At 42.8% G+C, this 24,957-nt stretch overlaps 1 protein-coding gene across 2 annotated transcripts in view; it reads right to left on the bottom strand.

The window, feature by feature from the left end:
• Positions 1 to 7,654, bottom strand: part of DAPK1 (death associated protein kinase 1) — a 91,991-nt gene extending 84,337 nt beyond the window's left edge. Inside the window, exons 1-2 of one of the 2 annotated variants that reach the window (XM_080373204.1) lie at positions 7,015 to 7,654; positions 5,636 to 5,784 (exon numbers count right to left, since the gene is read on the bottom strand). In XM_080373204.1, coding sequence (XP_080229330.1) covers positions 5,636 to 5,784; positions 7,015 to 7,152 — 287 coding nt within the window. In that variant the 5' untranslated portion in view covers positions 7,153 to 7,654. The remainder of the gene's footprint in view (positions 1 to 5,635; positions 5,785 to 7,014) is intronic. The other variant, XM_080373205.1, reaches the window with a different exon arrangement.
• Positions 7,655 to 24,957: the final 17,303 nt, after the last annotated feature.

Raw genomic sequence — 24,957 nt, 5'->3', positions numbered from 1 at the left:
TACTGATTGTGCCTCACTGAGCCTGGCTAGAAAAGAAATCAAAGACGACCATTTTTATCTGCTTCCTGATGAGTTTAGATTTACAAAGCTTTGTGCTTTTAAACTGAAGGCACAGAATAATCAGCAAGCTCTAGTTTTAATTACACTTCATTTAAAAAAACCTACAAAGCAGGCATTATTCTCCCCCAGAGCGAGAAATAAAACTAAGCAGGACCAAGCAGTTCTACCCAAAAACCATCTGCACCTCTTGTGCTTTTTATGAAGCAAACCTCTCAGCACATTTTACAAGGCAGTAATTGTCACCAGTAGCACTGTATGGTGACAGCCTCTTGCAGCCTGCACAATCAGCAGCTTGTAGGTTATTATGCATTTGCGAAAAGGAGGCATTTTGAGACACAGCTAGAAGGTAAAGTAACTTGAGAGGCAAAATAATAATTTCTCCCACCACACTTTCCTCCAGTTATGAGGCCGCCTTTTTCTGTACCGGTACAACCACCAGGGCCAGGACTTGCTGACAAGCACAGAATAACCAGCATCTCCTCTGAGAGCTAACAAGACTGATACAACAGTTACACAGTTCACTAACAGCACAGAAAGGGTTCTTTGCTGTAATCTGAATTTCACAATTTTCAACCCTTGGAGAGAGGAAAAAAAAAAAAAAAAAAAAAAAAAGCAGCCAAACACACACCATCAACAACCAACGAACCATGCTACCTGCTCAAACAGCAACTTGTAGCCAGTTTTTCATGACCTTCCCAGGTCCTTGTCCCAGAAAAACTCATATATTTCACTCAATGTGCTGTAATGATCATGTTCTACTGGAATTTGCATACACATACTATATATATCTATATATATATATGTACTATGGAAGCAATGAATTCCACATGTGCAATATTTATCATTGTGCCTGTACAAATAACACAGGAAACAGCACCACAGAGGTTTGCACCTTCTCCATCTTCAGTACTTAACCTTTTCTTTCATACAGGGGTAAAACAGTTAACACATGCCTTTTATTGGAGCAATGCAAATGAGGTTACAGCAAGAAAATCAAGAACACAGACACTGAAAATGTCAGTGTATGACAGTTAAAAATTTTATGCCTTACATACAATACTTTCAGTCTTACCAGACCATCTTTCACATTGCTCCTTCCTCCACATATCATTTTTTAATCTGATAATTCATAGGAAAAGATGTTACACTATAACAACTATTAAAGATGACTGGCATGGGTTTTAAAAGTGATCACTCTGAAAGAAGTATCACCTCAAAGGAATTTCACATCCTATACATCTCACAACAGAGCTTGACAATACTTGCATAATTTTAGTACGTCGGCAAGTTAGCAAGATTACTTTAGGTTGCCAAGCCTGAAAAGTGCCACACAGGTCAAATTCTAGTTGCCATCCAAGTATTTTCTGTTTGGTGTTTTTAGTTTCCTCCCAACACAGAAGTGCAATGTAATCACAGTTATGGCGTGTGGATAGATGACGGACAGCCTTTGCAGCTTGCTGACTACAGAAATCAGTTTCCAGCATCTGGACAGAGGGTGAGGGAAGATAAAATTATTTCTTTTCACGCAACACTCAAAGGCAAAAGAACATTTTTCAGATTGTAAATACACATTTGCACAACTCCCTTTCTCACTTATCAGCATATTAGCCTATGCATTTTTCTCTCACAAGTGATACAGCTATTAGATACCTTAGATAGCAGGGTTAGCTTACTGCTTTTTACTGTTAGTGTCTCTGCTTAGTAAGCTACTAAGCAGAAACAAACTGGTTACCAGAACCACTGAGATTCATCATAGCTTTTATAAAACAAGTTGCAAATGTTTCCCTAGTGAATCCAACAGGTCCAAACAAGTTTGAAGTTTAAAATTGTTAGATACCTCTTCCTACATTTCGAATCGACAAGATTCTAAAAACTGCAAACCATAGTGCAATCCAAATACCATTCTTCCAAGTCCAAACCTTTACTGCAGTAATCTGCATCTCTTTCAGGAAGCACATGAAAGTTTAAAGAAAAAACTAAACAGGGGGGTGGGGGGTGAAAGAGAATGGAGCTGTTTGTAAAACCAGGAAGTCTCTTCAATTCACATAATTTGATACAGCACGCATGTATACCATAGCTTTATTTGGGTACCTCTCCCTGTAATTATTTAAGCAATGCTGCATTTCTTACAGTACTGTAGCAACTCCCAAGGAAGGCCAGTCACAGGAGGGTAAAAAAATAATAAATTTATTAGTTTGATCTGGTTTTAAGGTCTTCATTTGCATGCTCACCATGGTGAGGTTTTTAATACTGATGAACTCCAATTCCTATGTTTTGGGTAGACTGACGTAAAGACTCTGTTGCTGGGTATTTAAAATGCACAGTCACACCACACGCAACTGCAGGCAGAATTAAAGTTAACAAAATAGCTTTAGTAAATTTGTTGCTCTTTCATGATAATCTCTACCACCTCTTGAAATTTCACGGCTGGATGATTACTTAACACATCTGTAGGTAGCCTGCATCTGAACAATGCAAGTATCACTTCAAATTTCTATGATGGAAAAAAAGTATATGCAATGCAACATACACAATGATCAAGAGCTCAGTCTTCCATGCTCTGTGCTAATGACAACATCTGATCCACAGGTCTCACAGGACTGTTTTGGTACAAAAGCCTAAGGTAAGCCAACTTCAACAGCCATGAACGTGTTAAAGAAATCATGTACAAGCAAGACAAATAAGGGTGATGCTGTCAGCATTCACAATCCCAAGTTTCTCTTTTCTTTATTCTCCCCAGGCTTAAATCAAAACAAACCAAAGAATGGAACAGAACCCAAATATTTTGGCAAAATGAGAGAGGACTGTTTATTACTTTTTCTGCAAAGGTACTGTGAAATGCCAGAAAACTAGAAAGTTTTTTTATTTCATTTAAAGCATTTTTATTTCAAGCCAGGCAAACCTTATCCATTTTCCTTGTTTCCAACAACTCTAGGCTTTATGTCAAGCTGCGTTTAAACCTCCTTTATGAGTTTCTATCAAAAATTTCATTTACACAACTTATTTACTTTCTTCAAGATACTTTTCTTACATCACTTTCTTATTCAAATGATATTTTTATTCCAGTTACTGTCAGAACTATTATAAGGTAATGAAGACTGCTAAATAATTTACAAGGGAATATAGTGGCGATTAAAGTTTCTGAGTATTTGCATCTTCACTGAGCTTTCTCAAAAGGCAGGTTGGCCTAGGAACTTCAGGTTCCATTCATTCAAACACACCTCTGTTAATAAAAACTCATCTGTTCATTTATTCACCTTGTTTGCTGCATGACTGCAGCTAAGTAAGAGGAAATAAAAGAATTCTTCCCTAAGAAGGGAGGAAACACGTTGATATTGCAAAATGGAATTTTGCTTATTCCAAATTAAAATTTCATCATTGCTTAGCTCAAGTATTTAATCATGATGTGGGTTCCCATACAAGCACAAGAAATTTTAAAGTCAGAGGTGTTTTTAATATTCACTGCTTTCTGAGCTTTGAGCCTCAGGGTTCACATTTGCAACTGCATTCATATGCAAACGTAACGGTGAGAAACCTACCTAAAAGGTAAAGGAGGAATGGAAGCGGATGGGATTTACAAGAGAATATTGCAACCAACCCTAGAAAATTCAGTTTAAAAAGATGTTTAAAACACCACTGAACTAAACCATACAACAATTATCCCGAGATTTGCTTACTCTTATGGTTTTATGGCAATGCTTCACAGTGGAATAATCCTGGTATCTCAAAGCGATGCTGAAGTGAAAGCCTTGGCTCTTTTAAATAATTGCATTCAATTTTTAAAGCAAAAGCCCTGCCAAACATTTCACAATGTTTTACCATCCACTGGTATTGTCCCACAAAAGTAGATAAAAATGATGAGATCCTTAGTTTTCTTTACCTTTTTTTTTTTTTTTTTTTTTTAAGGAAAAACTAGAGTAGAGCTTAACATTAACATGTGGCTTTGAAAGCATGTCTGTTTGGAAAAATCCCCGTATTTTTAAACATTTCTTATGTAATTAGCCTAAGGGCAATTGTTCTATTTCATACATATGTATGGATGACCAAACACTTGACACTTTCTTTTTAAAATAAATACAAGAGAAGTTACATATACCTCAACACTTTCTGAACTAGCACATTGACATCATCATCTCCCCGCAGGGCCTTAAGAAAATTAAGATAGATGAATATAAGATAATTTCTAGATCTGTGTCTTTGTTTCCTTCTATAAAGTAAATCATGTATCAGTGTCTGTAAGCACAAGGATAATTTTAAGAGTGCAGAAACCTAAACCTGAATTTCAGTACACTTTGTGTTCTTGCAAAAAGCATGGAAATCAAATTCAAACATTTTATCTATCCAAATAGAGTATCTAGACCACCCAACCTAAACTTATGGTTTACCATGATAACATGTCTTTCTACCATGATAACCAGTAAGTTAATATGACTTTGCTGTCTAACACAGCCTGCCATTCTAGATGTATGAAAAAAGAACACTATGTGAAAATAAAAGTACATATTCATCACATACCTGTAGAACTCATTGCAACAAGCTTGTATATAAATGGGGTGAGGTTTATTTTAAATACAGTCCAATGAACTTTCTCATAACGTTAGGGCTTTTTGTTTGGTTGGTTGGTTTGTTGTTATTTTTTGGTTTTGTTTTTTAAAGAAGCTGTGTTGTTTTTCTAAGTTCTTCCTATGCCAATGACCTGTTCACTGCATTTGCTATTACTGGACCCTTCACTGGAAAGGTACACACAGGTAGACAGACATGGGATCATCTACCCTACACATGCTGCCCTGTGACAATTAAACACTGATCCCAAGCTTTGAAATTGGCAAGATGAACACTAGAAATGGATTCTGCCATACTGCTATGCTAAAAGGCAATTGGATTCCCCCTTAAAGAAAGGGGACAGGTGATGAAAAGGCCTTGCACATAAAAGAAGCTTTGAAAAACGGAAAGCGCTGAAAAAACAAGGCATGATAAGGCTTGAGGTCGGAGGAGATCACTGCACAGCATTCAAGAATCAAGGTTCAAGCAGGCAGCGCTTCACCTGCAGCGCTCCGCTCGCATCCCCGGATATGACTTCCAGCTCCAACGGCGATGCCCAGGCAGCGAACTTCACCGCTGCACGACTGACGAAACACGAGAGTTTCTCTCGCTTCTTAAATCGTGTTGTTGAAGTAAAACCGAACACACAATACACAGCGAGCCCTTCACTGCCAACACAATGCAAACTCCCGTGCTGCAGCCCACCACGTCCCCCGCCGCGCTGCCGGCCCCGCGCCCCACGCTGCCGCAGCTGCCCCGGCGCCGGCAGCCCGGCCCGCACCACACCCGGGCGGGCGCCAAGCCGAGGGCTGGGAGCTGCCCGGCTCCACAGCCCCCTCAGATCCGTATGAAAAAACCAAACGCACCGTTCCTAAGATCCAACTCCCTCTCCCGGCTTCGGGCGCCCCAGAGCGGGCGGAAAGGCAACGCGGGGCATTTCGAGGGGTAGAAGCGGCGCCCGCCCCTATCCCTTGCCCCGCCGCGCTCAGCGGCAGCGCCCCCCCGCCGCGGCCCGCCGCCGGCCCGCACCCACCTGCCCAGGTCCTCGCCCGTCTCGTAGTGCTCCTCCAGGTTCTCCTGCCTGAACACCGTCATGGTCGCCGCCGGCTTCAGCCCCTGCTCGGCGCCCTCATCACCAGCGCCCCGGAGCCGACGGGGCCGCCCCGCGCTCGACTGCGCGACCTGCGGAGGAGCGCGGCCGTGAACGCCCCTGCCCACGCCGGGCAGCTCCGCCCGCCGCCGGGGCCGCCCCCGCCCTGCCCACCCCGAGGGAAGCGGCACCCGCGGGCCGGGGGCGCCTCCCTGCCCCTGCCCGGGCGGCGGGAGAAGAAAGCGGCGCCCCGCGCCCCCGCCCCTTCCGCGGAAGCCGCACCGCCGCCCAGCCGGCCGCCCGCCGCATTCCTCCGCGGCTCCGTTGCCCAGTCAACCGGGACGTGCCGCCGGGCCTGCGGCGGGAACCCCCGGGCATCCCCGCACCTGACCCCGGCCGAGGGCGGGAGGGCGAGGCGGGGGTTCCCCTCCCCGCCCCCGGGCAGGGGCTGCCGGTGCCGGGTGCCGGCCGCCGCGCCGCCCGCTCGCCCCTCACCCGCCGCCGCCGCCGCTGCTCCTGCCGCGGCGCCCCGGCCGCTCCGCGACCTGTGAGGCGGCGACAGCCCCGCGGCCGCTCCCGGCCGGCGCGCAGGCACGGCGCGACGCCGCCGCGCGGGGCTCCGCCGCCCGGCCAATGAGAAGCCGCTCCCCGCCCCCCCGCCCCTCGCCGCGGCCTGCCCGCCCCTGCCCCGCCGCCGTGCGCCGCGGCCAGGTGCGGCCCGGCGGGGGGTGCCCGCGGCGGCGTGGCCCTGCCGCCCCCCCGCCCGGCGCGGGCCTGCCAGTGCCTCCCGGCGCGGCCATTGTGTGCGCCGCCGCCGCCGCCCGCGCCCCCGCCCCCGCCCCGCTCGGCGGCCGCGCCTCCGCCGCGGGCAGCGTGCGGTGGGGCTGGGGGCAGCCGGGAGGCGGTGGGCCCCGGCCTCCTCCCGCCCGCCGCCGCGCCCTGCGCTGTCAGGAAAGCGGTCCCCGCGGGACAGGGCGGGGCCGAGGGGTCACCGTCCCGCGGGACCGCCATGGTCCGCCACCGCCCGGCACCGGCCCCGGCCCCGGCACACACCCCGCGCCCGCTGTGGCGGGAGCTGCCCGGGGCCGCGCCGGCGGCGAGGGCAGGCGGGCGGCCGCAGCCCGCCCGGGGCGCACCGGGGGTCCCGGCTCGCACACACCGAGCCCGCCGCAGGGCGGGGGCCGTGGCGCCGCCGTGGCTCCCGGGCGCTTCGCAGAGTGGGCGTTTCGGTGCGGTCTGCAGGTGCCGTTTGATCACCAGGCTCGAACAATGGGCGTTTTAAAAATACAAAATCGTGGAACGGTCTCTGCGGAGTGTTGCACCTTGTATTTTGTGTTCGCCAACGTTCCCTGCGTTCGCGCGTGCTGGTGCTGCTCAGGTTCAGCTTCCCCAGCGCGCAATGGCTCCTGTAGTGTGTTGGTCCCACCACGCCAAGTCAGAATTTTGACCGGTCTTTGCATTTTTGCAGGCAAGATTTTTCCTCATTGCTCTATTTTCCTTCCATTCATGTTGTTCAGCCTTGCGCCAGTACATGATGTCGGGTAACTGAACAGCTTTTAACTTCCAGCTGAACTCTCGAGGTCTCTCAGAAAGAGAATTACTCATCAAAGGTGAAAAAAAGTTCAGTGCGGCCATATGATTTTACACTTACTTGATTTAGCACTTGAGAGAGCCTGGCCTCCTCCAGGTACAAGGCAACAAGTACAGAAGCCCTGAAATTTTCCGAGTGAGTCACAGTGTGACCTTGGGCAAGCGTCAAAAATTTTTGTGCCTACACTGATGTCATCTGTAAAATGAAGGGAGGGCACTTGAATGGATCGCTGGATGGCAAGTTACATAAAGCCATCTTCAAAGAGGGCAGCACAGTGGTGTCTCCTCAGACTGAGTTACATTCAGAACTATGCACCCTTCGCTGTTTGATTTATAGCCAGACATGCAGAAAGAAGTATGATGCTCTGCCTTGACTTCAGCCTGTTTTCTACATATTTATCTCCAACAGGTTTTCAAAGTCATGACTTGCATGCTTCAGGTTGTCAGAACTTCAACAGTGCTCAAGGTTTCTAACGAACACTGGATACAGGTTCAAAAGTTCATTTTGGTTTTAGAGATTCTTCGTTTGCTGGAAATGAGGACAATCACTGGAGCCAGCCCTTGAAATCTGAAGCACTCTAGCCTTGCTTGATTTCCAGATGTTTTTCACTTGTTTTGGGATTTTTTATGATGACCCTGAGCTCATACAGTAACATTTGTTGTTGCTTGTATGTATTCTGCACTGCAAGCACTTCTCAAACATGCAACTCAGTATTCCTCCTCTATGACCCAGTCCCACTTTAACTGAAGAATTGAAATTTCACTATTGATTCAAGTAGGAGCAGATACACGTTGGAATCAATATGCCATAACTGAGGTAATTACCGAGATGCATAGGATCAACAGAAAAATTAATTACTTTAAATGTTTCTTTTCCCTTTCATTTAATGCCCACACCTGAAGGGGGAAATTTGTTTTGTCACCTCTCTGTCTAGGTCTGGGATGCCTGGATTTTGTTGTTTAGGCCCCTCAATGAACCTGAGAGTTGTATTTGAATACTGTTGTGACAGCAGTAACAGCACATGTCCCCATGCTGTGTGCATGAGGAGGAGTCACGCTCCACTTGAGGGAAGACAGCCACTGAGGCACCTCTGTCCCTGGTATACACAGGTACAAAGGATGTTTGCCAGCTGAAGCACCATTCCTGTCTCTTCAGAGAAATACCGAACCGGCTGTGTTTGATGTAGTCCACTTTGAAAGACCTTGTCTATTCCTGGTGGTGCTCATCTTGCAGTCTAGGAACGTTTAACCTAAGTGAAAACCCAGCCCCATTTCTATACTTTCAAAATGCTCATCAACTTCCATGACAATGATATTGGATTACACATGTAGTAAATGGGAAAAATAATTTTAAACTGCTGTCAAATGTAATTCAGCAATTGTGATTGTGGTTTACACTTACAGGTTTAATAGCGCATTGGATGAAATCCAACCCTAATAAACTCAGTAGCAAAATCTCAATGATTTCATGGTTCCATGATTTCAAGCCAATGTGTATTTTTTTGTTTATTGCAATATAGCAGAAATAATAAGGTAAGATTAACTTTTACTTATACTGTTGTAAATCAGGAGTGATGATGTCGGTAAGATCATTTCAGTGTGAAAGAGGATCAGTAGCAAGATTAGTAACAACAAATGTGTTTTCAAAGGACTGATTTGTGCCTGCCAGCTTACTACATCGTGTGGTTCATGTGTATTTTGCTATGTAGAAAAACAAGTGTTCTGTTTCTCAATAAATATTACAAATAATTAAAATTTGCAGAAAGCATCTGTATCCCCAAGCAGTGTTAAGTGAAATGAAAGCTGCATTATTTCTGCAAGTCAAGTGATTTATAGCACTTGTTAGCCACTTTGCTACTGAATCTACACAGCCATTTCTACATGAAGATAAAGACAAGGAGGCATATTAAGTGTATTGTTTCAGGATAAATCTTTTCAAGATCACTGTCGGATTTGTTTCTGTCATTCAAGTAAGATGTCTCTCCTAATAATCTAAGATACTAATTATGGCAAAGAACATAAACTATTTAGACTGGCTATTATTTCTTTTGTGTATAGTTTTCTTTTTATGAGATCAGCATTTATTTTTGACATAACTATAAAATAAATTTCCTGGGTTGTGTGTGATGTTCTCTGTGCTGATTCATAGATTTTTCAAACCCATTTTAATTTCTCACAAGGCAATCTGGTTACTGCCCCTGAAAGGCGCTCTTCCATATTCATCAGAAATGCCAGGGATGACACCAGAATGGGAGGGTGATCATTAATGTCACAGAGCCACTCAGTTTTTGTAAACCCAAAGCATTTTTCTTACAAAAGGAGATGAAGATGTGCCAGTGACTTTTGTGATTAGGGCTCACATCCCTCAGACATTTAGACTGAGTCCATCGATTGCTTTCACAGAGGCCTGAAGCTGCTGACAAAGGCGGCAGGATCTGTAGCTTCATAAGGCAATACTTTTAGCACTATAACTAGACTCAACTAAGTGGTGCTGAGTAAATTTTGCATGCTGGAAAATCATTCCTTAGCATTTCAGTCAATAAACAAAACACTATTTTGTTAAAAATTGCTAAAATACATTTTATTGTTGTGTTTTAGAAGACACATAGAAGTCAGGTTTATAGAAAATTATCAGCATCACTTTTCTGAAAGCGCCACAGAAAGATTAGTTCCTCTTATATTCTCTAGGTATTTATGTCAGTTCCTCATTAAAAAAAAAGTGTTTCATCTCTCAAGGTAGTTACAGCTAATCTAGGACCTGCTAATTCATGTGTTTGTTCCTGAGGAGCCCATATCATGTACATCCCCCAGTGAAGCCTCTGTTTGGTAAGGCAATTAACTGAATACCTGGCTTGGACCAGTGAGTAGCAGATTATCTGAACTACTTCAGGGCTTAAAAGTGCATGTTTCAGCATCTCTCTGAATCGAAGCCCAAACCCAGATCATGGGCAAAGCATTCCTGAGTTTGGGTTACGAAGCTGTACGCCATCCCTTCTACAATGATGTCCTCATAGGGCAGCTCTTTGGCACTGAAAAATTCAAGCTGTCCATGGAAAAAGGAACACTCACATCTACAGTGGACTGGTTTTTCCCTGAATCTGAATTAAGATCGAGATTCTTAGGGCAAATGACCTAAGAATAACCACTAACCACAATCAGAACTAAATAGCAATTACACCTCTTTGACTTAGATTTCCTATAACTATTCTGCTGTGTAGATTTGGTCTCTGTGTTATTGTGTATTTATTTAATAGAAAACAAACGGCAAGTGATTACATTTTTGGCAGTACTATTTCTTTCTGGAGAGATTTACTGCAAGTCAAAACATTTTGACAAAGACTTTGTTATTGTGTATTTCAGTAAGTTAAATGTGTAATTTGTTAAAATTTAGTTAAAATGTTACTTTTAATAGTATAATATATATTTATGTTGCATATAGGATTACATATTCCTTGAGATAAAATATGTATTCTAAAGTGGCATGAGAAATTCCTTGGAGTTTTTGGCTTTTTAATTCTGAGCTCAAAGAGTTTGCTTTTCTACAAAAACAAAACCTACCATATATGTAACAGCATGTTTGGCAAATTTTCTGCAGTCAGACCAAAGAATACTCCTAACCTATATTTGAAAGAATAAATCAAGAAAACACTTGCTGGAAATCCTTGGTAATTCTCAAACGACTTCAGGAATTTTACAGGGAAATTGAAGGCCTTATTTGTACAGTATATTGTGCTATAAACCTTGAACTTGACTGACATCTCAGTATTGTGGTATGCATGTTTAATAATAATAATCATTTATAACATTTACTATCATAAAATTATGGGCTTTGCATCAGTTTCTTGCGCAATATGTACTAGAATTCCTGCCACTCAGCTTTGAAATGTAAAAGTTCAGCACACCTATCAGTCATATATGATACAATGAAAACATATTTACTCAGATCAGTAGGTTTCCAAAGGTAGTAGATGACAGGATGAGGTAGCACTTGCTGTCCTGTCTTTCTCTCTATTTCTTCTTTTTTCTTTTTCTAAGGGAGGTTCTACAATCCAAGTCACAAGACAAACAAAAAAATCGAACTATATATATAAAAGAAAAAAGTTAATAAGGGTAATTAGATTTATATAATGACTTCCACTGAACAGTCCCCAAACGCTTTACAAACATCGGTTGCTTTAATTATCCTTTGCTACACCCCTGTAGCAGCAAGGGTTGCTAAATGATTATGCTTGCAGCTGCTGAACAGGCACTCACTGCACTTGCCAGGGATGAGAACCACCTTTAGACAAAGCCACGTGGAGGGCAGAGGAGGTCGATGGAATAGTGCCTGTGGCGGTGTATTTTGGTGCTGTAGTCAGCCAAACCTCTCACACCAGTTTCCTGCCGATGTCAGCTATTAGAAGGGAAACATGCTTGCTGACACTTGGCCTTGGCTTGCTGCCTGGCAAAGCCACTTGTGGGTTCAAATTCCTTTGGCATAGTATGGTAATACAGCTGTCATAGCCTTATCCTTAGAAATAAATGCTGAATAGTATTTAATGTAATCGTTTTACAGATAAGGCATTGGAAGTGGAGGGGCAATACGGAGTTTAATCCCAAAACTACAGATGTGTATTTAATTGCTGAAAGTGATTTTTCTTTTTCTCTTTTTAGCTCAATGTGACTAAACTGTACAGGCAGAATGTCTAGAGGATCAGTCTGACTTACACAATATTGCACTTGAAGAGAGTGATGATGACTGGAGAAAGATATTATCCTAATGCTTAACTCCTTGTTCCATCTATTCCTTAAGACTGCATCCCTCAGCTCCTGTGAGTGAAGACACCTACACGGTGGTGTTTCCTTTGAGGATGTACTGTGAAAATCCAGACATAAAGTCATTAATGCTTCTAACTGCTGCCCCAGATTTTTCCTGTCTCAGTAGGTCTGGCATGACAGATATAACGTTGTGGAGTCCATATTAAGTAGCTCGTTACTACAGCTAGTGCTATTGTGTCCTCTGTTCTGAAAAAAAACACTTGCCAAGGGGATCTCAAAATCTGTATGCTGTGCTGATCCAAAACTCTATCTTCACACCAGTGCTTGCATGTGCCTATCACAATTTTTGTAGAAGAGGTCATAACTCAAGACTTGACTAGTGCTAAACCAGAATGCGTACAGCAGGTGATATTTGAAGGTAAAAGTGTGGGGGATTTCTTTTGCTGGATTAGTAGTACATGATAAAGGTTCCTCAAAATACTGGGCAACCAAGGGCAGCAGTTTGAAAATCATGGGATGGGATGAACTTATCAGCTGCTTGGCATCCTGACTAGCTACAAGGGGAGCCTTAAGAGATTAGCACTCTCCAGCTGTTGGTGAAATGCCTATGTGTTAAATCATTAGCATATAAAAAAATTGTCTGTTTGACTGTTTTGCAGCATTTGCTCAGTGTATTTGGGCTTTTCCAAAAGCAAAACATCCTTGAGTATGAATCTACAACATCCTTGAGTATGTCTCCATGGAGTTGTCACCTAGATGTTTGGGAGACAAAGTAATTACATTTGGCGTGCTTCATGCCCATACATTCCATCTGCCTATCTTGCCTCCCCATACAGTAAGCAATGAAACATTTGTGCTGTAATTTCTGAAGAAAGAAATTTGAAGTTTACGCTCTGTTTCCTTTGTGTGTGATTTCTTTGCCCAGGTACTGTACTATGCATGACACTCTGCTCCTGCAGAGTGCTTTTGCATACATGCCATGCAGAAAGCCAGGTAGAAGCATAGCTAAGCTTTTGCAGACTGGTGAATTCACCAAGCAAAAGAGTATAGAAGAAAGTACAAGAGGCTTCTGTTGTGTAAGTGACACTTAATCTTGCCTGGCTGATTAAAGAGATACTGTGTATTGTTTGAGTGCTGTAATCCGGTCAGTTGAAGTTCTCTGTGGTATATAGAAAAAATCTGTCCTGATGAAATGCCAGTTTCTGAAGCCGATCTCTAACTTTATTTGGTGTAAAGAGTAACGGTTGAGATGCTCAGCCATTGCCTGCTGAATTTTGGTCCCCTGACCCTCCCTATCCCCTTCATTTCCCCTAGCTGCATTGTTACATCAAGGTAATGCAACCTAAGTATGTTCCACCTTGGTACAGGTGGCTATGATAACCTGCCAAGGATCAGGGAGTCATGACAGTTTCTCTGGTAGCTCCTTTTTGCTGGGAGTGAATTGGGAATAACCATGGTGGAAAAAGGGCTCTCAGCCAAAAAAATATGTTCCAAAGCAATGCAGGATGCAGCTACAATGTGGATGGCCAGCAGTGAGCACCTCCCATGTCATATGATGCACAGTGTCTTAAAAGGGAGGTAGAATCTATTTTCCCCAGCTGAATTAATCCCTCCCAGCATGACTTTAATTCACGTAGTATTGTAAACCTTTAATTATTATTGTGTCACAGATAAAGCTGAACATGTCTCTTAATGAGTTGAGCTACTAGGATGGACGGATGGTTTGTTCTGCGTTTTGGCAATTATTTTCTTTCTGTGCAATTTTCAAAGGAAGAGTAGCTGCCATATACCTACATACTGAACCGTCCCAGTAAGATTTTACATCCTGAGTCAAGGACCTTCCTTCTCCAAATACCCTAGAGGCCCATCAGCTACAAATAGAACTGGTGTGATGAATGGTGTTACTGTTGTCATTGACAAAAGAAATATTTTTTTTATTTTATTAGTGATTGTCACAGTTGCCCATTAGGATGGAAAATTCTTGCAGGAATCTGTAGCTGAGATTCGGCAAAAGAGATCTGGAGATCTAGATGCTAGACACAGCATTGTGAACTCTGAATCTGGTGAAGTATGCCACTGCTTATATAGGTACAGGCTGGAGAGTTTGTAGTCACTCTGCTGGGTGAGCCTCCAAGCATGCATCACCCTGCAGAACAAAGGGTGAAATTCTTACTCGTGCTTAAATAAAGGGACTGCTTTTCAAACCCAGAGGCTTCTCTTGACTTCAAGACATGGGGAGTAGCATGGGTTTGTCCGCCACTTAAATACAGAATGTTACTTTATTATTCTCAGCATAAAAGTAACATCATGATTCATTCATAATCACCTTAGAAAAATGATACATTATTTACATGCATAGTGCTTAAATAGATACTATTGTATCCATAAAGAATTACTAAATGGGAAGTAAGCATTCAGAATGTCTTGTTCCTGAATTAACAAAGACATGCATTAACAATGATGAGTCTTGTACCTGAAACCATATTTAGCAGCTAATTTAACTGACAGGCAAGGAGAAGGAGTTCTGTCATGCAGTTATTTTTTGATGTGCAGCTATCATGTTATTGCAAAGACCTAATGTATAATACTGCACAAAGCACTGTTGGTGGGGTTTTTTTGGTTGTGGGGGGTTTTTTTGTTTGTTGGGTTGGGTTGGGTTTTATGGTTTTGTTTGTTTCTTTCTTTCTTTTTACATTACATTCTATTTAGACAAGTAGAAACTTTTATTTTTGTTAGAAAAGCACAAAGTGAAAGATGTTCAGTAATATTAAATGTCAGAAAGTTATCCAGGGCTAGTTCTTCAGCTGCTGTAAATCAACAAAATAAATTGGCTCAGTCCTGTAAAGTAATGGGACCAGGATAACTTAAGCAAGGTCAGTGTTTAACATGAATTAACTACTTAATTTAACCACTTGCTTTGATTTGGGGGATTTAATGTTAAAAAAGCATGCTTGAACCCAGCCTTGGAGAAATACCCATACAGCCAAATGCAGAGCTAGATACTCAGCAAAAGAGTGGTAACTGTATATTGTTTCAGAATAATGACATGGAGGCCAGGTTTTTTTGTTTGGTGTTAGGTTTTTTTGTTTGTTTGTTTTTTCTTTTCCCCTGGGACAAATGTGTTAAATTACATTGTGTTGTGTTCTAATCCTCAGACTCTGGTGTGTGCTCTGCAAGACTCTGCTCTGCCTGTTGATCTGCTACGGAGGTGTTCATTTTGAAGTTGTGGTGCAAGGGTGAGGTGGCACACTGAGTTAATGCAATAGCATGTTACCTCAGGAAAACAGGGTTCTACTTCAAACATGACATTGCTTTGGCAATGCCAGGCTAGTGTAGGTGCTTGCTCCCACCCCTCCCCGCATATCACAGTTCAGTGTTGTAGAGCTGACACCAGCAATTAGCATGTGTGCAAAGAGGTAGGGGGCTGTGGATGGATGGGCGCTTACAGGCGCCTCAGAGGAGACTGGACTGGACTGGACTGGAGGCATTTCAGACAGCACGCCCTGTGCTCCCTCAGCACGATGGTAATTGACTTGGCTTCTCTACACCTGTCAAAACAATAACTATCATGTCCTCCACCCCAAAACATGCAGATGAATAGAGGCTGGGGGTGGGGAGGGTTTGCTGATTATTGACGGTAATGAAGGAGAGTGGGTGGTGATTGCACATTGCAGAAACCTAGAAGAAAGGCAGTATGATATAATTTCACCCTGGGAATCTATTGCTATGGCAACAAAGAACAGATTTATTTATTTTTTTAATAGGGTTCAATAGAAAAGTATTACAAAAGCAGAAATAAGATTTTTTACAAACCTTTCCCCATCTTTGTTTATATTTTATTCATTTGTATTATTACTGAAATATTTTTAAGCATGAAAAATAAGTGTTTGTGGCCCACATACATTTTGCCTAAATGAAATAAAGTATTGCTGTGTTAGCTTTATTGACCTGGTGCAAAGACACACCAAAAATCCTTGCAGTGTTCTTTATGCTCAGTCTATGGACCACTTACATTTTACATTCCATTTACAGCTATTAAACTGTTCCTCCAGATTTAGCGAGATGTAACTGAGGTCAGGATTTGGCCTGCACCATTTTCTATTCCATATAGATAAAGAATTAATGAAAACAATTACTTTCAATCAAAGCCACTGAAGCAGGTTTTGATGGCCATTACAAGACACTTTGCCAGCAGTGTTTCACTTCAGGAGCGGCAGTAGCTTGGGCTGGTGAATAGGTGCTTGGGGAGGCAATCTTCCACATTTTCTGCATGAGAAAGGTTTAAGCTCTGCAGTAACTTTAAATGAAGGAGCAGTGCTAATCACCCCTCTACAGAAAGAAGTAAGGCCTTTTGTCAGAAGACCAAAAGAGAAATCCAGGAGCCAGATGAATACTGCATGCCTCTGTGCCGGCATTGCCTGTCAAACCCCTGGGATCACCAGTTTGAGTCTGCTGCAGACAAGCTGCAGGTACAGGGAATAGTGACCAGTCCTGAGTTTCTTTCCCTCTTTAGGATTTAAATGAGAATTATGAATTACTGGCTATATAAGTGAAGGATCAGCCTGCACCCAAGATCTGCTCCTCTGTTTCCCCTTGAGCCATCTTCATTTCGTTCTTCTAGGCTTCATCCCACACTGTTTTCCTAATGCTTGCACTATGGTAATCACATTTGCTGTTTTCTGCTCAAACACGATGTTCATTTCAATTACACTCATGTTTACACTATTTTAGCTACACACCAGGCATAATTACTTTATTTTTCATTATATTGATTATGTATTTTACAATACCTGCAGGCTTTCCATATGATATTAAAATTATATCTTTTTCACACCTTGTTGCTGAAATAGAACTTGCCACAGAGATCTCTGCTCCTCTGAGATACCCTGAGCGACATGCACAAAAACCTCTAGGAACATCAATAGTCACATTACAAGTTTGGTGAAGAAAGGCAGCATGCCTTCAGCAAGAGGCACTGAATCAAAAAAAATAATTCTCTCTGTATGACTAGTTTGCACAAAACACAAGAAAACCAAACTCAAAATTAAAACAAGAAACTGAGGAGAAAGAAAAGAGGACCAGAGACTCATTTTGAGTTGGGATTCTAAGGGCTTTTCTCTCCAACTTGCAGATAGGACAAGACAAGGCTGACCTTCTGTTTAACAGTTTAGAAGCACGTGCCAAGGTGTTAGATGCTGAAATACTGATGTCCCATACTTTCACTATATTCAGCATACATGTGTAGGAAATTAGATTGCCAGACATTGCTCACCTTTTGACCATTTTGGGAAGCTGGTTGGGGACCTCTGTTGCGTATGGAAACCTGTGGTTTGCATTGACCTTACTCAGACAGCTCTGCAGCACCCACTTCCTCATCTTTGCTGTCAAACAAGACTGCAAACAAACCTTAGCATGTGTTGAGTGTCTTGAGATGAGAAGGTAGGGGAAAGAGGGAAGCCTTCTAAGGGCATATTGAAATGGGGCAGTCTTTGGCTGGCAGAACCATCTATAAGGAGCAATGGTGCTAAGAAATTTTCTGAGACCAATTTTATTTTCTCTCCTCAAGTCTCTTGCCTATAAATTTCGAATTTGCAATCAAAGGACTCTGTCCAGATGACAGAGCTTCCACCACATAATTACTGCTCACAGAAAACTCAGTACTTGTATCTGCATCAGAAGTGACTGAACTGTATTTTCATGACACCAAAGAAGAGAAAATTGATCTCAGTGCTCTTGCTGCGTATAGCACAGGGGCAATCTCATGTGCCTTTTCAGCCTGGCATCTACTTCTAATATTTATGTGCTCTTGTTCTTACAGCAACACTACCAGTTTTCCTGCTTCCAGGCCCTCTGGTCTCTCTGAAGTGAGCTGAAGCCTTGGCACTGCTGCCACTGGCAGAGTGTGTGTGTGTGTGTGTGTGTCAGATTCTTCTATCCCTTTGTGTTGCTAATGGAGCTTAAAATGAACACGGCTTTTCTATGTGTTTGGACAGTAACATCATGCTGTTTTTTCAGAGGTTTTTTGTAGTTTTTTGGTTTTTGTTTTTTTTTTTTTTTGACTACTAATCACCAGAAGCTAAATTCAACTGTGCTATTACTCTACCCTAAGCATTAATTTTATGGCAGGCATAAACCCACCCTCTGTATTCTTCTAACACTGGTAGTTATTGGAGAGACCTCTGTGAATACTGTGGAGTACTTTCAGTTTGCTGTTAGTTAAGCCTAACTTATAATGATATTTTTTTGAAACAAGCTGTGTTTAGCATGAAGTGATTTTTTGTTGCGTATCAAACGCTTGGAATTTATGCAGCAGAGACTTCCCACCTTGTATATAACAGGAAAGTAGTAATTTTACCTCCTGTTAATACAGATTTACTCTGCCTTGAATCTGTGTAGGCTGCAGTAAAGGTGCAGGTTTCTTCTATGGAAAAGCTTTATTGCATTGGACATGAAAGAAATCAGTAAAATTCCACAGAAATTTAGCAGGTAATAGGTTTGAATGGAGAATTACATCCTTGCTGCAAAAAAAGGTTTGTTTTAAGTATTCTATAGAAAGCTTGTAATTCACTATTAAACTTCATAGGAATTTCCCATAAATGCTGTTTTTGGGGCTATTGCGACTGGAAGCAGACCCTAACGGTTAGGAAGCAGCACCCATTTCTTGGACTACTAAAGGTTATCATTTACTCTGCCTCACATAGCTGCCTTTCCTCTGGGAACACAAGGCAATCCAAAACCTGAATTTCATTGTGGTGGTGCACTTACCCAGCACCACCACTGTAATGGGTAGGGTGCTGGGGTGTGTGTGTGTGTGTGGATTTGTTGCAGCTTTACCCTGGTAGAAAGGGGAAGAGAAATGGGATCCTCTTTTGTAACTCCAAATCAGCATTGTAATCCACATTACATGGCATAGCTACAGTGCTGCAGTGTTGAGTACTGTTTAGGGGTCAGCAAATGAACATATTATTAGATTGGTGGGGTTTAATACATGCTGCAGTATAAGTGCTGAATTGTGTCTGCCTGTAGGCTGCAGAAGGAAATCCTCCTGTACATTGAGGGACTGCACTCCCATGAATGGCACTAAGTCTATGTGATTTAGGTATCATAGCAACCTCCACGAATCACCATCTTTGTTTCTCTGTGACTTGTTTATTTAAAAAACACTGCTAGCCTGGGGCCTGCCCTTCTACTCTTTATGGCAGCAGAGAGAAGGAATGCAGAAGTGGTCCCATCAGCTCCAGCATGAGTTGGGGGGAAGTATCATCTCCTGTACTGAGTTCTCCACAGTGGGAACTGCTTGGTGCTAGGTGCCTGTACAGCCTGTGCAGGGCATTAGCACCCACTGAGTTTTCTGACACCTAACACAGTTTTAATAATGAAAAGGCTTAGTTTTGCAATAGCACAGAAAATAAGGAAATACCTCTTAAAACAATCCTTCCCAAATGTGCTTTTCTAAGAAAAAGAAAGAATTCAAGGAGTTACTGTGCTGGCACAGAGTAATGTGTGGCTGGCCTTCCTCTTTGTGCTCACCAGGTCATGCTGCACACACTGCTGAGCAGGAGGTGACTCAGGAGAAAGTAAATCCCTTCAGCGCCCGACAGTAAGCAATTTGCTTTGCTTATGCTCACTGCTGACTTACCAGGTTGGAGAAGGGAACCTCAGGTCTACACACTTCTCATCAGGCTCCACTTCCTCTCTCCCTACCATTTGCAATAGGATTAGGGAACAGAGACTTGGCTCCAGACCAGGTCCACCGAGCAAGCAAAGGGGTGAGATTGATGTAGTGAGGCTTTTTTACCCTCTGCTTTGGCAGGTAAACACAAAGAAGGCGGTGCTGGAATTTGCTCCTGTGTAGGAACAGAAAAAGAAAATGCCATGTAGAAGAATAAATGCATGCAAGTCCTTGGGTTTCTTACTTCTGGTCAAGCTATTGTTTCCATTTGGGCCTGAAACTTCTGTGCAAGAGAAAATGCTTTCATTAACAGTTTCCCTATGAAAAGATCATCTACTACAGTGTCAAATACTGCATGGAGTGGAGAACAAGGAAAGGGAGAGTGAATCATCACTATGACCAAGCAGAACAAGACTGGCTAGCCATAAATTTCTACTTATTTCATTTTCTCTGCTGTCACTGGTATTCATGCATTTGTTCAAAATGAAAAAAAAAAAAACCAAACCCCCACCAGTTCTTAAAGCCACTGCAGTTAGATGGTAATGGCCTGAAAAGCAAGAATATCCATCAAACTCTTGAAGTTCTGTGTAGGGCAATAAAAACATACTGACTTTTGTAAAATAAAACAGAGGGGCTGAATGACTATCTGGAGTATTACATTAAATATATTATAAAATTTCATAAGCCAGTGGAGCATTTTTAAACTTAAGTTACTGATTCTGATATATGGCAACATAGATACTGCAAAGACAAAGCCGGCATTAACTTAAAAGCTCATAACCTTACCAGGCAAAAAGTGCTGTAGATATCAAAAAGCCTCAGAGATACTTGCGCATACCCCTCTGGATGAAGATTATTTTGTGGTTGCTTAGAACCTGAACATCTGCAATCTTGATTCAAAATGCAGCCTTTTGACAATAACGTAAATTTGATATTGCAGACAGTAGGGCTAAATCTGAACAGGAGTTCAGAAATGAACTGTAAAGATGAAGATCAGACATAAAATATAATTCTAGGTGAATGAAAAATATTTCATATTACAACTACAGAACCCAAAAATGTCAGTGCTTACAAGAAAGATTCCCCTATGCATTCTCGTAGAGATAGGTGGTGGCTCCATGTATGGAGTTCCAGGATGCATGTATGCATCTCCCAGTCTGAACTGTACAGAAAGTAGAAGAAAATAGGATGTAAGAAGTGTAGTCTAGCTGAAGGGAGAGGAAAACAGGAGCTGTGTGTTGGACTAAAGGATCTAAGCTGTATAACTGAGCTACCAGCAGTGATGGTGCCCTGTAACCATCAGGGCACCTCAGTTCCAGGATTTCAGACCAGTTGGTCTCTGGGAAGATAAACAGTAGTCTTGGCATTATACGGCTGCAAGCCACCTCCACACTTCACACTTTCATTTGTGGTGTTAACAGAGAGGCCAAAGTTGTAACACAGTGATTGTGCCTGAACCAAGTGTTTTGCTTCTAGGGAAATACTAAATACTTCACTGCTGAGCACTCTGATGTGGTCACTTTTTTTTAGCAGTTCGCTTTGGTTTTTTAGCAGTTCTTTCCCCCTCATCCCAATGTGAAACTGGTAAAAGAAACATTTTGCTCATGCAATTTTATTTATATGGGGTTGTCTGTTATATCTGCTGTATCAGTCATATTTATTAAATATTGTAAATAGCTGTGGCCAGTAAGATGCAGTTCCTTACAGCCTGAACTACCTTTCTTGTTTCTCAACAAGGTAGAGGCATCCTGAGGAAGTGGTAGAGGTGGCAGAAGTATTCCTGGCAGGAACATGTGCCCTTCCTGACTCCACTGGGATTTCTTCATTCTGGAATTACATGTGCATGATGTAGAGGGGCCTAATGCTCTATACATCTCCTTTATCTTAAACTTTGTTCTTTTATTTCTATAGTATGTTTGTTCTTATCTCCCTTTCATCCCATTTAGCTGGTCTCCCTCATATCTCTTCATCTTGCTCGATTTTTCATACCCCTTTATTTTTGGTTGCTAGAGGCTCTTCCTGCCTTGGCCACTTCCCGACACCTGGGCTCTGTCCACGCAGCTGAGGCTCAGTGAGCTGCCTGGTCCGACAGACCAGGGGCAGAGCTGCAGCCCAGTACAGCCCTGTGCTTCCTTCCTCCAGCCTTGGACCATCAGCTACAAACTGCCCTCAGTCTATCAGATCTGGGATCAAGGAACTGGGAGCCTTGGCCTGTGATCCTCATCCTTTTTTTCAGTGATCCTTGAAATTATAAAGAACACTGAGGGTGACTGTCCAGATTTTCTATGAAACTCATAATACAAAACATGTTGTGCCCTTTCCTATTTTAATTCTGCTGTTCCAGTCGTTATTTCCAGAGGACAATGATGAATTTCTGATCTCTGATTTCCTCTCTTAACAGGGCTCATTAGACTGACCTTGGAGTGCCTGGCAGTACCAGATACCTGGTCTTTTTTCCCCCTGACATTTATCAGTCACTCTGAAGGTATAATCTGTTTACAGCCCTTGAAAACCTATTTGCCTCATGTGAAGCTGGTGTCCTTGACTACAACTTGAGGACACACTGTAGCAGCTGGCTCATTATGAATCTAAAGGGAAACACAGGAGCAATGCCACCAACAGATAAATGGAAATCAAACACACAGGTGCTTATAATGGTGATGTTCCACAAGCTGGGACCATGGGAAAATGTTGCCTCAGGAACAAAGTAGATGGTATCTAGGAAGTTGGTAACAAAATCAAATCCATCAAATGAGGCAGATTTCCATAGTGGTTATATATGTTCTGACGGCAATAAAGTTTTGGAGGAATCTCTTGCCTCAGGTGTTGTTCTAATGGACACAAAGATCAATCTCAGTCCAGCATTCGCGGATTCATCAGGACATGGAGCCTCATGTTTTCATATGACCATTCATGTAAGAACAAAATTGGTGCCCCAGCGTAAGAAGAAAAAAGATCAATGGCTAACACAAAGTTCTTGACATAAGAGATTACTTTTGGTTTTTCCACAACGTGGTCCCAGTTTGCAGACCATGAAAGAGAGAACACCTTCCCATACAAATCCTGGATAAAAGAACATGATAACAGAATTAGTACCCATGGTTGCTGGGGTTCAGCTCTGTGCTCTTTTAGACATCATGCTTCTCAGCACAGCTTCCTGCATAGGTCTTGAAAGGCCCTAATGGACCTTCTGTGAGGAAGAGCACAATAATGTCCATCTGCAGTTCTTTCTCATTCAGACATTTGCCCTTCTTGTTTGTTGTAAGTGATTGATAGTGAAGAGTGTAGCTAATGGCTGCAGTAACAGGAATAATTAATCTTGTTTCAACACCTATGAAAAGAGCTGACAAGCCTTGCTTCACCAAAACAGGTATCTACTTCCATTTGTTAGGTAGGGTGAGGAAGTGCAAAGGACAGAGCTGGAAAGGTCTTTCTTTTCCAGGATGAGACTGTAGTTTCCAGACCTGGAAGTCCATGACAGCCTTTTAGCCTGTAGGAGAAGGTTTGTTGCTGGTAACAGACCCCTGACACCTGTTCACAGGACTGTTGGAACAGAGCAGTTCTACTTGTAGTTAGGCTTGATAAGTGAAGTCTTTTCATCATTTGATTCAGGGTACTTAGAAATCAGGGGGCACCATCACTGCTGGTAGCTCAGTTATACAGCTTAGATCCTTTAGTCCAACACACAGCTCCTGTTTTCCTCTCCCTTCAGCTAGACTACACTTCTTACATCCTATTTTCTTCTACTTTCTGTACAGTTCAGACTGGGAGATGCAGTTCACTTCCAAACAAGGTAGGTTATGTTATCCTTTATACTTCTTCTCTCCCAGCAGGACAGAACGTTGCTTGCTGAGGAAGCTGCATTTAAGCACTGCTAAAGCAGCCTTTCATTAGTACCTTTGCCTTTCAGTGGTGAGTCACCCTGTTCTCTCCTTCTGTGAAAGCTAATCTTAGTTGTTGTTTTGGGACAAATACTCTACAACTGCAGAGTTATTCACTAGCAGTGAACTCTGCCTTTCTATTTACAGCAAACTTCCCACGGTCTGTTGTCTTGTGATAGATCTGAACTTCACAGAATCACAGGGGGATGGCACTGTACCCTCCTGTGCTTAAAAGAGCTTGAGAAGAAAACTGTGATACAAGAAGCAGAGGAGTAAGGAAGGGCAATGAAACAGTCCTCCATGGAGATGCTTTGAGACAAACGTATTAGCTTTTGAGGAGGTGAAAATGAAGCTGAAGCCCTAAGAAACTGTGGGCCGTTTATTAGCCTCCCATTATACAAGCTTAAGAATTCCTGTGTCCTAGGTTGGCAGAAGAGCTGCTAATACACAGCATAACACCACCCTGCTAAAGAAGGTGAATCCATTAAAGAAAGAATCCATTGAAAGAAATGTTGTCATCATCAGTAATTGTGTGACTGTGTAAACACAGAGAACTCTGTGTGCCACAAAGATTTTGCTTCCTGCTGGGGAAATTATCAGTGATCGAGGAGTGCCTACACCTGTGCTACAGGGAAGTGTAAGACTTATTTAAATATGTACAATGGAAAATAAGACAGGGAACCAGAACACAAATGGTTGTCCAACCTGTAGTGACAGTGGGATCTATCAACTTCATTTAGAGATTTGTTCAAACTCCTGCATATCTCTGAATATTGCTATATGCTACTTTGTTCTACGTCTGAGTTATTAATACATTTTTCCAGGGTAAATTCAGCAAGGTGGCAATACAGTCTGAAGACCTAACAGCAGGGGAAGGAGCCATCCCTAACGGAAGTGTGCATGGCATTGGCCTCCAGACTAATAAAGGTTTGTTGGTGCTGGTTTGGGGCACTTGACTCCCAACCTGCCCACAGGACTATCATGAGCAGTAGTGACATGGTTTAATCCTAGCTGACAACAAAGCCCCATGCAGCTGGTCCCTCACTGTCCACTGGTGGGATGGTGGAGAGAATCGGAAGAGCAAAAGTGAGAAAACTCATGGGCTGAGATAAAGACAGTATAATAGGTAAAGCAAAAGCCACATGTGCAAGCAAAGCAAAACAAGGAATTCATTCACCACTTCCCATGGGCAGGCAGGTGCCCAGCCATACCCAGGAAAGCTGGGCTCTGTCATGTGTAACATTTACTTGGAAAGACAAATGCCATCATTCTGAATGTCCCCCCATCCTTCCTTATTCTTCCCCCAGCTTTATAGGCTGAACATGACGTCATATAGTATGGAATATCCCTTTGGTCAGTTGGGC

Source organism: Falco punctatus (assembly GCF_963210335.1).
Source record: "Falco punctatus genome assembly, chromosome: Z".
NCBI lineage: Eukaryota > Metazoa > Chordata > Aves > Falconiformes > Falconidae > Falco > Falco punctatus.
The sequence above is the reverse complement of the archived record's forward strand: the minus strand, read 5'-3'. Positions and strand labels throughout refer to the sequence as shown.